At 42.5% G+C, this 16906-nt stretch overlaps 1 protein-coding gene across 1 annotated transcript in view; it reads left to right on the forward strand.

Moving 5' to 3' along the window:
• Positions 1-247: 247 nt before the first annotated feature.
• Positions 248-16906, forward strand: part of LOC112464150 (neural cell adhesion molecule 2-like) — a 196609-nt gene continuing 179950 nt past the window's right edge. Inside the window, exon 1 of the mRNA XM_025030988.1 lies at positions 248-1296. Within this exon, the coding sequence (XP_024886756.1) occupies positions 1173-1296 (124 nt within the window). The 5' untranslated portion in view covers positions 248-1172. The remainder of the gene's footprint in view (positions 1297-16906) is intronic.

Genomic DNA, 16906 nt, shown 5'->3' on the forward strand with positions numbered 1-16906 from the left:
GTTCAATACGCATGCGAGGTAAAGCGTGTGCGCGGGCGCGTACAACACGGGCCTCTTTTCGATCGACGGTGTCGGTGGCAGCAGCAACGGTGGTGGCGGCGGCGGCGACGGCGACGGCGGTGGTGGTAGCGACGGCGACGACGACGGCGGCGACGACCTCGCGACGTCGACGTCGGCTGGCTGGCGGCGGTGGCGGCGGCAGCGGCGGCGGAAACGACGCGTCGGTGGCGGCACCAGCGGTGGCCGCAGCAGGTGAACGGCGGTGTGCGGCGGCCGCATACGGTATACGGTTCGGCCCGATACAGTCGTGGAGGGAGTGCGAAATCACGCTGACGCTGTGAGTGGCGCGCATCACGTCGTCGTGCTTGAAGCGCTGGAACGTGCCGATCGAACGTGTCATCGAGGACGCGAGTGAACGCCGAAGTGAAGAAAAAGGGAAAAGTTATCCCGAGGAGGGGTGAGAAAGTTGCTGAAGGTCTTCCGAAAGGGTGGAAAAAGAACCGGCAGTGAGAGAAACTTGGGGGGGATAGCGCGAAAGAGGAAAACAAACGAAGGAGTAGAGGGAAAAAGTTGCGGAGGCGGAAAAACGATGTGAACGAACGAACGAACGAAGTGTAGATCAACAGAGAGGAAGAAAAAGAAGTGAAGAAAGGATATTGGAGTAGTACCGAGATGCGCGTGGTACTGAATACCGCTAACAGATCGACGATGTGATTATGCAACGAAGAATTGCTGATGCGCGGTGCGTCGACCACGCGCGATTGCTTCGATTTCCGTGATCGCGAGTCACTACACGCTCCGAGATCTCCACAAGGAGAGCTTTCAACGGTCCAGCGGAGCCTTTTTCAACGCCGTATGTCGCGCGCGACGCGTCGCGGAATCGTCGATCTTTGGTGCTCCGTCCGGACAATCGGTCCCTCCTGTCTCCGGAAAATACGCTTTGAGAACAAGGAGGATGCGCGGATATCGCGCGCGCGATAATCAGCAGACGCGCCGTCTGGATTCCGGACTCGACTAGAGTGGACTAGAGAGCACGTCGGAGGAGGAACGGAGGAATCCGCCGTTGGATCAGTGTGCGTTCAGACAGTGCGGGTGAATGTACGACGACGACGTTCCCTGGTGATCGGTGTTGCTATGATCGTGCCGCGTTGGTCCCGTCACGTGGAACGATCATGATTTACTTTAGGCCGCACGACGGTAGGAGTCTACGGTACAACGCGAACGCGAGACACTTGAACGTGCTCGTCGTGCCGCTCTTTCCGCTCTGGATTATCGGCGCGTTCTGCGTGAAGGACAGTAAGTGGCTGTTGAATTTCGTTGTTGTATTTTATCGCATTTGCGCGAGCCTCTCGAAGGTCGAGCAGCGGATCGACCTGGTTCTCACACCATTCGGAATTTCTACCGATCATTTCCAGCTACCTGTTTAACAAACGAGTTAGTTGGAAGTTTTTGAGGAGCAAAAGTTAAATAAGTGGTTTGAAGAAGTCCTCTGTTGTTATGAAATTAGTTTCATGAGATTGACTTACGTTTAATGTTATATTCCTGAAAATTCAGGGAATATTCGTTCAACCTGTTCCCACTTTTAACAAAAAGAGCAGCAAGATCTAGCTTTAAAAAACGAGAGATATCGTAAAATATTCTTTACGTATTAAATGACATATTTCTTTAAGTACAATTTAGGTACAAGAGAGTTAACGAAATTATGCATTACGTTGATACATATTATATTATATTATATCTGATGCAATGTCGAACATCTGAAAGTCGCACTATCTCCCAAATATTTCATCTATATTCGCGGTCCAGCGCGCGCTTTCAGAATTCTACCATGTAAACTCCTTCATCTATTATCGTTTATTTAATTATGACGTGCGAACGACCGATTTTGCGTCGGATGGCGCATCGCGGCGATACGGACTACGGACACCGGCTTATAACGAATATTTTAACACTGATGGATCAAAGGCGATTCCTCTCTTTGACGGTAGTTTCGGACGCTGCTTTCGGAGGCAAGCGGCCCGTCAATGGTCCGGTGTTTGCATATCGGTGACACTGTGGCTCGTTTACCGCCACTTACTTCGCCGCCCCCGTCGGTCATCCGCAAATACGGTTGCGCGACATACGTTGCCGAGCATCGCCCTCGTTTGCGTTATCGAAAACCTCCATCGAAAACCTCTCCGGAGCGACATGTATCGGCTCATTATTACGCGGAATAGTCCGGATGACAGACGGGAAAAATAAAGAGATCCGTCGATAAGCGCGTCAACGGGAGCACTGTGTGTAACGAATTGCGCCGACCAAAGCGCAGCAATTTCAGAATGCGACGAACCAAGTTTGACGATCGCACAGATCTGTGTCGGATCAAACTCTTGCTCTTTGACACGCGACTCTATTGTCTCACGGATAGAAGCTCGAGGGGGCAAATTCCCGTCTTAATCCCGCAAACAGACAGACGAGGCCTCGCGTCTCTCGCGATGCGCTCGCAGTTCTATTCAATTGCCGTTGCAGTCTATACGTGTCATCGCTGAAAGTTCAACGCTTGTTGCACATGACGTGAGATCGATTAAATAATTATCGCCAGACCGGAAAGTTTTTCGCCGCGTTAACGCGGTGAAACTTAACTTCCTTTGGTGGAATTTTTCATTGGAATGAAAGATATTAGCGCGCTCCATGGTAAGCGACGGAGGAAGTGTTAATAATGTCAAAGTGTGGTCGAGGGAGCTGCTTGAAAGACTCACTAGATCGTCATGATAATCTTAACGGCTTCGCCATTTAGATTTTCTCTGCTGTATAATTTCAACTAGCGAGTAAGTTAATCAAGATTCATTTAATATAAGACTTTCTTGAAATATTTATTTCAATATGTTTGAAGTAAACGAATATAATAACATAAAATTGAGATTTACAATCTTTTTATACATCGATAAGGATTGATTAAATAGTAATATAATTAATGAAATCTTATCGAATAGTGAAATATTTTATCGAATGGGGATGTTTTTCCGTTAACAAAATATGACCGCAAGACAAACGCGCGTTATAAATGAAAGCATTATCTGGCAGACGCTTATTAAATTGCAATAAATTACCGGCCAAAGTCGTGTCATTTGCGCGAATGCGCACACTTAGATCGCATCAAAGACAAGCATTTTACTGTGCCATGGACCTCAGATTACTTGAGGTGAATCGAGGAAATTCGTGGTTGGCTTTTAGTGAAACGTTAGAATCTCGTATGTGGGGATGACCGGGCGATTGGCTTCCCTTAGTTGGTATTCAGTTGATTTCTCTACTAGAATATATAAACGGGCATCGTTGTTGCTTACAAAGGAATGCGACTGCTATATTCTCGCACGAGATGTTCCGTTTTAGGTGGCGGTGTTGAGCGGGCCAAAGATAAACGGCTGCGACGAAGCGCGAAACACCAAAGAGTCGAGGAAATCTCGTTTCGGTACTTGTAATCGAGAATTTAATGTCAATTCTCTCTACGACGCAAAAAATACATTGAGATTTGATCCGAATTGCTTGTTGAGCGTAACGTCACAATGCCGAAGACAGATATAAAATGCACCGTGTATTATTTACTGATTTACAGTGATAATATTCCAATTATAAATTAACGAAGTGATCATGAAAAAGATATGTTCTTCTATTTTAAGCAATTCACGGTCACGTTTGCGAGAAGATTTTCTCATATATATATTTTAAATTTTGATTTTACCTTCGCACGCGAAGATAATTGAATTTCGTCTACTTAAAGCTTACCTGTCTGATTGAACTTATCATGATAAGAGTCTAGTTTATAAATTATATAATTCTTCTACATCACCTATTACTTGTCCAGAGTATTAAATACTATCTGCAGAGGCTATTTTGCTATTTACGGTTAAATGATTTTATTCGGGATTATATGTTATTGTCAATCAACCAACAAAACAACGAATTATTTCTATTCGATAATAGTGACGCAGTGTATCTATCGTTAATTAGTTCTGTCATGCTTAATGATTGGCCTCGTTGATTCGCAATACCTGTAATGCACGTTTACACGTGCATCAAAGCGTATTCCGCATGCGTTAATATCCCCCCACGACCCGACGAACGATAAATTTGGTCGGACTTATTTACCGCCGATGGTGATTAATTCTAGGACGGATCGAAATTTGCTGAAATGGCAACAGGGCTCCCCTGCCCTCTTCCTCCTCGTCCCGTTTTGTCATAAGTCAAAAAGTTACGACAAGCCGCGCTACACGTTTATCATTGCTAACGGTTCTCGCAACTCATCATACAGACGGATCACGTCACGGGGTCATGCCGGGAGTTATAGTGTTTCCAACAGAGCAGTAGCAGAAGCAGCAGTTCATCCCCTCGACAAACAGATTCTCATCCAGCGACTGCCATGCGCCCGGCCGAATTTTAAAGCGAGCTTACCTCCTCGCCGCCAGGTCAAATACGACGTAAGGTCGATCCCCCGTTTAACGTCGCGCTGAAAGAACGCTTTCTAAAACACTTTCGGCGCATCTCGTACGTGCTTGAGAGCGCAGCTAGCTCGATGATCGATAGTGCTCGCGCGTGCAGCGGCGTTCCGTTCTTACGCTCTAATTCTACACTAAAATGCTTCCGCTCCACGCAGTAGATTTTCGTTGCTACACTCTCTTCGTAATCTCTTAAGTTAAAGGTGCCACTATATATTATGTAGGGTGTATATTCTTTGTGCTATATTTTTCGTACGAATTAATTATTATTCTAATTTATTTCCGAGATATGTTCGATCGATGTTTAAAAGAATAAGATTAAAAGTAATATATGTAGATTGACATGGCTTGGGCAGAATTGATATTAAAGCCGAAATATCGTTTTTATCGTGTATACCGAATTGTGGACAGCATTTATATGAAATTTTCGATTCTGTTTTTAAAGAGCAATATACTGTTCTGTATATTGCTTTTTTGCGTGACGCAAAACGAGATAACTTTTATGTTTTTTCATAATCGCTCAATACGATTACCAATGTAATTGTCTCTTCACGTGTGATACGTGTTTTTATTGCAAACAATGACAGAATAAATATCCAATTGGTGTAAATTGTACTTGGATGTACCTGGGTTTAGCTGTCAATTGCATTTACGTCTGAAAAATATATGCATCACTTGACACATTTGCATAGTTGAACAAACCTATGGCATTTTATGGTGCAAAAACAATTATTTTATTTTTATAAGAAATAAAATCTTTTTTTATAAATATAAAATCTTGGGTAGAAAGGATATATAGGAAGGCTTATATGAAATTCTTCTTGGGTATCATAGTTGTATACTTCTTTTATCAGTGCAGAAAGGTACCTTTAATAGAGTACGAGATTAAGAGATCGTATCGAAAACATCGGAAAATATCCTCGACGGACGATTACGTTATCGACAACGCGGTCAGTTTTTAATCGAGCACCCGTCGCTCGCCATTCTTTCGGATGAAGTATGGGACGTTCCTTTCCGTGTCTGTTGGCCGACGATAAGTTCCGAGGGCAATGGGCATTTCTAACACTTCACGGCTTGGAGGGACTTTCGTCTGTTGGAACAGTTTCGCTGGCTTCTCTGCGGGATTTGCCGGATCAAGACCAATCTCCCTTGAATTTTAATGACGGTAGCCGGAGCGAGCGCCCCGTTACGAACATACCGCCATATATACATGCTATATACGCCTTGATCTTAAGCGCGTGTGGGGCTTGACTGACTCTCATATGTCAGTCATGTATACTTCACTTCGTTCCTTTACGGCATGACGGTACTTCGGGGAGCGTAGATACTATTGTGGATCGCTGTCATTTATACTGACGTAAAACGTTACGTACACGCTCGAGGCGTAACACTTTATCTTCTACGTGCTAGCTGAAACCCGACTTTTACGTTTTTCGCGGGGATTATTAGCGCACTGCGTCAGCGCTTTTAATTCTCACGCCTGGAATCAAAGCGGACCCGTGTTCTCTGAAATTAAACTTGCGGGCTGCCATTGTCGGAGGATACATTAAAAATGAGAGCTGCATAATGCAATGAGGAGAACATAGAGCATTAGCTTATGAAATAAAAGTATTAACGGTTTTTTAATACCTAGGTATCGCGTATCACGTGGCACGTCCGAGAAATGTCAGCCAACTAATTGACACGTATATTCACAAATTCCTATTCATTTGTGGAAAAAAATGGAAAACATAGACATTAACATCATATATCGAGTTCAACTCTCAATTAGTAGAAATAGAGATAGAGATACTTTTTTCAGTTTTACACACGAATTCTTTCGAATTGATTTTCGTTGACGTTGACAAGCCAATTACTATTGTTGTCGATATTTGATCGTACTATCATTTTTCTAGTTGAAAATCATATTGCGCGATTCGTTACAGTGCAATTGCAATCAATAAAAGTATTATTAGTCGGCGAAGTGGCGCGTACTGAGTTCTGGAACCTATCAGTAAAAATAATCTCGGCAATCCCTGACGATAGCATTGAAATTTAACAAGACATTTATTTTTCATAAAGCGATGACATAAGAGCATAAGACGTCTGATAGTAGGTATCACTGCGAATTACGGCTGAAGTCGGGCCGAACTTGTAAAAAACATGGAAGTCGATTAATCGATCTTATGCATATCGGTGACGCTGGCGAGAAAACTGTCAAGTTGCAACGTTATCACTGTCAGCCGCAGTGGCCATAAAAATTAGTTTTATACGGAGTTATCGATTTTCCATCGTAGCACGGACGACATCTTTATTACGGTAAAGACCCGTTTGCTCGCGCCGAGTTATGGATGTAAAAAATTGTTTAAGCTCCTCGTATGTCATACGAGACAAAATTCACACGCCGCGTTATTCTTATTGCGCTCATTGAAATTCAATGCAAGCCTCCGAATTGCGCGCAATATAGCGAACCGCTCCGTTCTCGCGCTCTCGCACGTTTACGATATAAAGTATTAAAATTATCATTCTTATCGTACGAAAAGATAGACAAATTTTCCTCGAGCTTTGCTCGTACGTCCAAGAGAAAGATACTCGCGTGTGTGAGTATACCCTCAAACAATATTGTCGATTAATTCATATATAGAGGCACAAAGCGCATCGGCTGATCAAAGGGATTATGCGACCGGCATTGAAATGTCTGTTACGCATCTGTGTGCCTTTTGTACTCAATACGCATTTAGCTGTGATACGCGGCACCCTTATAAATCGGCCTCGAGGCCCCGTTTCTCGTATGTACGATAAACGTGGCTAATGGATTGAATCAGGGTGTGATATCGGACTGCACGTCGAACGTTGATATCAAATCTGTGTGCATCCGTGTGACACCCAGGTCGGTGTCGATTAATTGACACCGTGTACGACACCGTCGGCGACAACATTGCCCAGTTTTACGATCAGCCCAGCCGAGCCCGCCCTTACTGGCAAATATCTTAGGCGCGTTTCGGGCGCACATCCGCGTCATCGTCGGCGTCGTCACAGCCGCGTTAATCGCGAACGTGACAACGGCCGGATAATTTCTCGCCGCGCGATATTGCAGGCGTTAGCGTGCGGTGGCAACGTCGTGCAAAACCGAGGCGACATTCGCCCAGCGATACCATCGCTCGAATCGCTCGAACCCTATCCTTTACGAGGCCCGCTCCACCGTAACCGCGCGAACGATTTTGGAATTGCTTCTATAGTTTCCAACCCGCAATACGCCAAAACGATCATCGTGAGACTCGTGCATGCGGCGAATACGTTACGCGCAATCGTAATTTTCGCGTACGTTCCCCCAACGATTCCACCAGTCATTTGCTAATAAATTTCACGACTGCTTGTATAGTCTGCAGAGGCAACGGCTATAATGCAAATGCGTCTCGAACTGTGAATCGCCTGTCAGTATATCGTAAAACGTTATTAAATCCTTCCTTCGGTCGAGAACGCTCTCCGCGCCTAACTTTCGATAACTTCGTTTAAAACTCCGTAATCGTTTAATGCCTGTGTTATCTGCTGGTTATTGAGTTGAAATACTTTCTCGAATGGACGCTCGCTGGTTATCTATCGACGATTGTCGAAGTTGATCGAACTTGGCACAGCGCATGTCAGCCATGACGCAGTGCGGGCGATCACTGCGATTCAAGAAAGAAATGTTATAAACGGTGACAATTAATGACAATTATGCAATATAGACAGTTATGAAAATGAGATTACTCCGCGTTTTAGTGTTGCGTACGTCTAACCCTTCGAAGAACAAATGGGGCTTTCAAGACCCACTCGATATTTCCATTTCGAATTTTACGGAGATTTTACGGACTTATAAAAACAAAAACCCAAACAAGAATCAGGCATATATAACGGTATAAATAGATTCTTAAAGTCTTTGAAAGTATACTTGAATTTTTTCAGATTTTTTATGGCACCATTACAGCTTGAAAATCTTAACTGGCGTAAAAGACTCACTCGTTCCACGAAAGTAGCAGAATTATACATGTTCTGCGAAGGACTAATATTCTGCAATAACCGTTGCAGGAAAATACATTCATTTCGGTCAGAACAGCTCCGAGATGTTTTTCGTAGTTACAAGGCATTAAATTCAAGCTGATGGAATCGTCCGCCGTAACAAGAACGCTGCCGGCTTTGCAATTAAGCGAATTAACCTGTAACATGTCGTGGGAAAACTAAGTTCGCGCTACGCGCTCGATTGTTAGTATGCGATAATTTCGTTTTGGCAACCTCAATAATTGTAATAATCGTTCTCCACGCATTAATGTCTTTTATAGTTGGGTAAAGTACTTGATGTCATAGAGTAGAATGGTTTTGAAATTAACTCTTAATACGACGAGAAATCCAATAAGTTCTCATCGACGCGCGGAACTTCTCTCGTCGAGTTCTTACTACTCGGCAATTTCATTTAAACAATTGTAGCTTTATCTCTGCGTATCGGATAATTCTCACAATGCGCCGCCGCGCCGCGCCTGCGCCGGTGCAATTCTTCGTAATTTTATAAAATCTATCCAGCAATTTTATTTCACTGACAACGTGACAATTCAGAATTATTCCGTTAGCCAAATAATGCATAAAAGTCAATTCATCTAATAGAATGAAAACCAATCTAATAGAATCGTAAAATATTTACTTCTAACATCGTAGAAATTTCAGAGCGGGAAAATCATTATCGATGTGTTGAGTTGTGATTAAATGCCAATAATTCGTCGCGCGCGATACCTATATCTATACATCTATATAGTACCAAAGTTATAAAGAGAAGGAGAGAGAGAGAGAGAGAGAGAGAGAGAGAGAGAGAGAAAGGGGGAAAGAGAGAGAAGGTAACGACGACATGGAGTGTCTCGTAATTGGAACATAATTGGTATCGAAACGTGCGACACGGACTTCTATTGAACGTGTAAAATCCTGCCAATACACTTTATTGCTCGTTAATTATTATACGCAATTAATGGGCGTTTGAGGAAAATGTTATATAAGCAGTTAACGATTTCCGACTTATATGATCTTCCTTGTATACGTGTCGCGTGTATTTATAATGTATTTATAATTATCACGTTTTGACATTGGCAAATCTAATTAAATAATCACGCATGATTGCTCGATAAGAGCTTGATTACCTTCGTGACGGGCTCTACTAATAATAAATCGAACGCGACGTAAAACTACACGGTGTGAAAGAAAGGTGAAAATGCATTTACTCTTAAAAAAGCCGACTACTCCATTTCTCAAGAGACTGATAAAACATTACGACCTCTCGGCATCTTTATCCATCCATCCATCAGCAACTTTTCATAAAACAATGGCCTTCTTGCTGGCTCGTAAGAGCACTTTTAGCTGAAAGCCCCCTTAATCGCCGGATATAAAAGCGGGCCTAAACAGTTTGCCCAGGCACGTTGTAACCGTTGTTAATTTAGCGGCGTGAGCGCCGTCGAGCGATGAATATTACACGTCTGGCCGTGATCCAAACCTAGCGATTGCGCACGCGATTATCCGCGACAACCACGATATTTGAACTACGAGGAATCCGTTTTCCGTAACAATTCTCGTAAAAGACATGAAATATGAAATATATGGAATAAGATATAACAAGACATGAAAGAAATTATTGAAGATATATTAATTAATTATATATAGAACTATATATGCAACTCTCTGTATTTCATATTTCCCTTTTTTTAATCGCCTGCTTTTTAGATTACTTACTTGCATATTTATTGCTAGCAGCTTGTAATACCTTTATTGTGTATTGAACATATTTTATTTTCTCTTTCTTATATTTCTTATCTTTTATGTCTCCTTATGTTTCCTATCATGGCAGCTACAGATCTGTCGAGTAGTCTAGGTCAACGGCTATACGTACTCTCCCGGGATGCGAAAATATCCCGTCGAAATATATTTACCTCCTCTTATCCATTTATTCGGGTGCTTTAGTCACCCAATTGCTCCCGTGACACAAGAGAAGTGAGCGAGTTTGCCACTTAGGGGCAAACGACGACACGAGACGACCTAAGGCGGTATGTTATCGATACTCTCGCAATCTCTGGCGTATATTCGCCTACCTCAGAATCGGCGGAACTCGGGGATTAAAGGTAGCGAGAGCGAGAATTTACGGACGGTGTAATCAATTACGCGTGCTATTGCGCAACAATGTACTCACTATAAAATTACGCTAGAGTGTTTTATTGCACGTCGTGCTTTGTGCGAGTATTTTTTTACAAAAAAATCTACAGTATAGTTTTGCATGTAAGAGAGAAAGGAATGAACCTTTTGTTAAAAAAAAACTCATACAAATTATATACAGATTTATTTGCATGCGTTTACGGAATATTTTTTACATATTTATTTCTCCGCAGTTTAACATTAATATTAATTAGATATTAATACGATTGATATATCTTGTACATAAGTGACAATCAATATTGCTGCTTTATAGTGAAGATGTACGAGAGAGATATATATATAGCTCACATCACTATTATTCGCTATTTCCATGATTTGCGGAAAGCGTATGAAGTCGTCGTAACTCGCCATCGAGATTCCATCTCGATATGGAATCTCGGAAGGCTTACAGCTCATACTCGACGTCAGCCGCATCTCCTTTATCTCTCGTCCGAGATCGCGAGTCCTCGGCGACGAGGTCACGTTGCGACCCGCATCGCCGATAAGCCGCCGATAATTCCAATCAGTCGCTTCGAGGAAACGCCGATTGACGATTCCCCACCGTTAACGGCGCGCACACAGACACACACACACACACACACACACACGATCGTTCAACGACCCGACGGTATTATTCGGGCTCGGTTTACGTTACGCGGGAGAAATGCGGTGTCTCTCGCCATCAACCCTAATCTTGGCAATCTTCATATCCTGTAAGCACTCGAGAAGTCGGGACCGGAGCCCACGAAAGGTGCTTAGTCGGCTGATGCCGCTATCGCGTTACAGGTTACAGGTTGCGGTGGCGTCCGCGTTGTATTAGTCTAAAGCGTCTTTAAGCCAGCCTTTACCTACACCCCAAAAGGCGTAAATTATGGATAGGGATGCTAGCGCGTACGAGCTCGCGTCGTTTCTCTTTTACGAGCATAATACGCCTCCTGGCACGTCGCGTCGCATCGCGTCGCGTCGCATCGTTCTCGACGTTGCCTCGACGTCGGGGAAACTTTTCGAAATCGCTTCCACGACGCCCGATGAGAATCGCCTCTCGGGTCGTAAAACGTTATTGAATCTTCGGGCCTCTTCAAGGACCTTGAGTCTTCACGACGAGACGACGAGCTGAGAATGACGTCGTACACTCGGAAAAAGAATATAGTCGATTCGATCGAGATTTTTTTTAAATCGAAAATTTTGATTTTAAAGATTATGTGATTCTTGACGCGCGTTACTTCGATGTTGGAAAAATTTTCCGAAATCGTTTTTGCAACGCTGAACGCGAGTTCTCTCTTTTCCAGACTGCAAAACCTTATTCAATCCCCGAAGCTTTTCGAGCACGTTGAAGCTCAGCAAATCGACTGTAAAATAGATATATTCAACACAAGTTCGTCCGGCTTAACAAAAGGATTTTGTTAACTCCTGAAATATCGGGACTTTGAACAATAACAGATTGATCTATAAATTCACATACGTTGTATGAAAAGCAAGTATTTATGCAATAGCCCAATTCGAAACAAAATACAGATTGTAAGAAATACGTAGAAAAGTGAAAGTGCATCTCGCGATGGCAGAAACAAACGAATCAACGTATATAATAAAACTTCAATTTATCGTTTTTCGATAAATTCTGCCTTACCTGTGCATGTGTCATCCATATTTTTAAATCTCAAAACGACTCTTGCAGTTTATTGTTCCCCGCGCGTTCGTATTTACTCTCGTTAATCATCCGGATCTAACAATCCATCCGCGCGAAATCGGTTGATGGAAGTTTCTACGCAACCTGCAATTACATGAATGAGGCGTATTACGATGGATATACGAGAATTTGAATGTAGCGGCATCTCTCTCTCTCTCTCTCTCTCTCTCTCTCTCTCTCAACGCCCTGTAGTATAATTAATAGAAGTACGGAAGTGCCAGTTAGCACGCGACCAATCTCTCTTAACAAGCACGCATTACGATAATAGCCCCGACTGAAGTCTTAATGCGGCCCAAGTATTCCACGGAGTTGGGTGTAAAAGTTAGTACCTAAGCAGTGCCGCTATTATTGTAGCGGCGGCGGCGGTAGTCGCTCTGCCATTCCTCGCCTTGCCTACCTAATGAGCCGAGCGCGTGTCTTCTACTTTCGATGGAAACTGAGTTAGTCCGGCTTCCATCGCCGCCACCGCTGCCGCCGTCGCCGCAAGCTCTTGCTGCCGCTCATTCAGCGGTGAACGACGAGTTCCGAAAGTGAATTTACGCAATCGCGAAGTTTGCGCGAGATTTCCGCGAGCGAAGGTCGCCGTAAGAAATCGCCGGGAAGAGCACTTACCGAACTCCGCGACTCGCGCGGCAAGCGCTCCTACGAGGTACTTAGCTCAGCATTCCGTGGGAAAACTTATCATAGTTATTATAACAATTCATTTGTGTGTACGTTGGCGGTAATCGCGATAATTTTCCAGTCCTTCCCGCTCGCAGAGGATATACGTGACGTTTGCGCGATTACGCATTTCCGCGCTCCAGCCGGCAGCCGTGAAAAGCGATCTCAACCGTTGAACGCATCAGAAAATACAGATAATTTTAATTTCTGTCACGATAAAAATTAAAATCCCACGCGAAATACGATTTTTTATTCCGCGAGGAAAAATGTATGCGCACGGCCATGCCGCTTGAGTTTATAAACAAAACGCAATTACGCCGGTTTATATTCGTTTACTGGAGTAAACTGGCCGCATCGGGACACCAGAAGTTATTCGACGGCGAAATGTTGACAGATTTACGGAACTGCGTTACTGTTTTGATATGGAAATTATCCCGCCGTATATTTTCCTGGCTGACTACTAGACTGCTGCCTTGCTGATTCGGTCCGCGGACTCCCCGTGAATTCCGTAAGCAGATTTATAGTAGTCGCAAAGTTAGCGGCGCGACGTATCCGCCGGAAGTTGCCACAAAACATCATTAAGGACAATACTTACATTTTCAGCTGGAAATCCGCTGACTATAATTTTCGCCGCGATTCCCCCCGCCCCATCCCCTCGCTGTATTCTGCTGTTTGCCGACTGAAATGCAATTTGCGCTATATGAAAATGTAATTGTAGCTCCGAGGATTATCTACGTGCATGCGCGATGCCGAGTTTCCCTCGGCGGTGCTGTTTTTCTGTTCTCTGTCTCTTTCAGATCTGGCTGTATTCCGCGTCTTGCAACCCCGGGGTAAGAATATAATCCTTGATGAGGCCCGGTAATGAATTTATTCGCCGACGCGCAGAGCGAGAGATTGTCGAAATGCACGTCTCTACTTTCGATGGAAATCGAGTTAGTTTGCCGCGGCGCGCTCGCACGTCGGAAGAGATAGCTCCGTTCGGTCACGAGTCCGCCAGTTCTGCAAGTGAATTTGCGCAATCGCGAAGTTAGCCAAACGTTCCGCTCTCCGTGAGCAGAAGAAATCGTTAAGGACCATGCTTAGCTTTTCGACGAACTTCGGCGACTCCGTTCGAAACTTTTTCGCAATCGAGTTAATTTCATACTCGAGGCGTGATCCCGGCCGCCTCTCGCGATACTGCTATTTCTACTTTTAGCTAAAAGCAGATATCGTATCGCGTGTTCACGTAACGATTAACATGTAAACACGAAAAAACTTCAAATACAATGTATTGTAAAAAGAATTAAAATGTAATATATGTTTAATATAGGTACGCCAAAAGGTATTAATCAAATTTTGCAAAAATATTAGCCTATATTAAATTTCCGTAATACGGCGAAAATAAACACACAATCTGTCATAAATTTATTTAAATAATTTATTAAAATGACGATAAAATATCGAAAATAAGCTTTCTACATAATTATTAAATTATCTATTAAAATATTTATTTTCCATACGAAACGCCTTTTTAAATAAATTCGTTTATTAATTTAAATTGCATATACGCGTACTAAAGAGTGATATATCATTAATATAAATTGAATTGTTTCATATTTAACGTAATCTCTTACAATAGAAAGCTGTATCGCAGTATCTTATGCAATAATTGACGTGTATTAGGAGTGACATTATCCCAGTCGCCTATTGATGCCGGAGGTCAAATTAGCAAGATCGTAACGGACGATAAGATACCTTCCGCAGGCATACGTGGTGTTTGAACAGCATGAGGACATCAGCTTGCATCTGCGAAGGCACCGGTTAAGTGGTGTGGAGTGAAATGTAAACGTCGCCATGGGTACTTCGAGGTCGTTTGCACCTTGTGTGTACCTTGTTCTACCTCACTTTAGAAGAGCAATCGTGTCACTCTCATGCGACATCATACGCGATGCAATTGTTAGATTTATGGAACTTTGCCGAAGAATTCTTTTTAAACAACACATTTTTTTAACTATTGATATCGAGACATATTTTTCGATATTAATATACTACTTATACAATGTCTATTAATTTTTTTTTATACATGAAAATGTGTATTTTAGACGTTGCATGAATTTGTTTTATCTTCAAAACTATAATTTACCATATTTTCTGTAGAAGTGTAAAATTGTTCACAGCTTTCTCTCTCAATCCTTTAAGCAATTTCTTAGTATCTGTGATGTACGCGAAACTGCAAAACTATTTATGTCACTACGTTCTTGACGTTAACGCCACGTAATTGACAGCATGTCAGAAACGTTATTTAAAAAGCAAAAAGAAAGCGGTTTTCTTTCCCCCTTAAGAGATTTAGTATGTATATGCAATTTAAGCAATTCTGTAACTTCTTTTAAAAAAAAGGGCAAATAGATTTATGTACTCATGTAGTTGTTATAGTTTGAAGTTTTATTTGCCAGAGTCACGCGAATCTAAGTTTAATAACGGTGCTTCAAACGATAAATATGGCACATAAGATTGTATACTCTCAGACGTGCCGGCAGATACTCCGTAAACTGTTTTCCGTGCAGATAGCAATTTTTTCTCGTTTCACTACAACTTAAAGGGGGCGATTAATAATGTTGCCGTTATTTTATGGCATATATAAAACAACTATCTTACACCCATTCACAAAATAATGCGTCATATATTTTTTCATCGGTATTAGTACCGATTCAGCGGTACTTTTCGTCAATGTTTGTAAAACAAAGAAAGTCAATAGATTATAAATAATTTTAATTATTATTTAATGGTTTAAATAAATAATTATATGATAAAAATAATACTTTCTCTCAGTACAGAAGTTATCTAACAATAATTTTTAATCGATAACACGAAAATGTTGATTAATAATAATCAATTATGCACTTATCATTAGAAAATATTATAATGTCACTCTTATCCCAATATAATTATCTTAATTTTACACTATATTTCACTTGTCCTTTTTACCGTGTCTAACCTAATTATATTTGAGGCTAAGATAAATAATTTAAATAACTATTTGTAAAAAGAAATATAGAAATCGGTTTTATAAATCGGAGAATTAAAAGTCACGTTGGTATTGAAGCGTGCGGCGGCTGACTAGTAGTGGCTGTTACTACTTGCTGGGTACAAGGACCCTTGTCGACTAGCTAACTCAACGAAAGACCAGACGCACTCGACATCGCGCCCGACTATAGTGCATAGGCGGTGTTTGTCGGCGGTCTAACGACATGGACTTTAACCTGCAAACGCTATAACTATATAGGTAATGTCGAGCGTAATGTAAACCTTATGACGGCTGGCTGTTCTCTCAACGCTGTTTTTTTCTCAATCGTTGTCTCTCTTTCTCTCGCGAGCGACGCGCCACGAATCCGCGGCGAAGTCTGACGTCGCGGTTTGCGCCTTCGAAAGCCCGAAACGTAAATTACGCGAGTTGAGGGTTCCCTCTTTTAGACGCGAGCGTAGTCTGACGGCAAAAAACACGCACGTGCGCAGCATCGTATTTCCCGAGCCCGACGCCGCCGTTAGAACCAGCAGCCCCGTCGAGTCGAGTCGAGTCGAGCGGAGCGTCACTCGACTTGGGGGCGTGCACCTATGTAAATCACCGCTTGCTCTTGGCGATAAAACCTTGGTCGAGCAAGGGTTATAATTATCGTCGGCGATATTGCGATTTCTATGTTGCGCCAATGAACGATCGTTACTCGGTAAGTAGGACAAGTGACAAAATATAGCGCGAAATTAGAGCAATCACGATATTGGGATAACAGTGTGACATTATAATATTTTTTAATAATAAGTACCTACATAATTGATTATTATTAATTAACATTTTTGTGTGATATTATTTATATAAGCGTTTATAATATCGAGCATCTTATTAGCATCAAAATTTCACGAAATATTTCGC

Source organism: Temnothorax curvispinosus, unplaced genomic scaffold, assembly GCF_003070985.1.
Source record: "Temnothorax curvispinosus isolate PA1 unplaced genomic scaffold, ASM307098v1 QBEX01013985.1, whole genome shotgun sequence".
Classification (NCBI taxonomy): Eukaryota; Metazoa; Arthropoda; class Insecta; order Hymenoptera; family Formicidae; genus Temnothorax; species Temnothorax curvispinosus.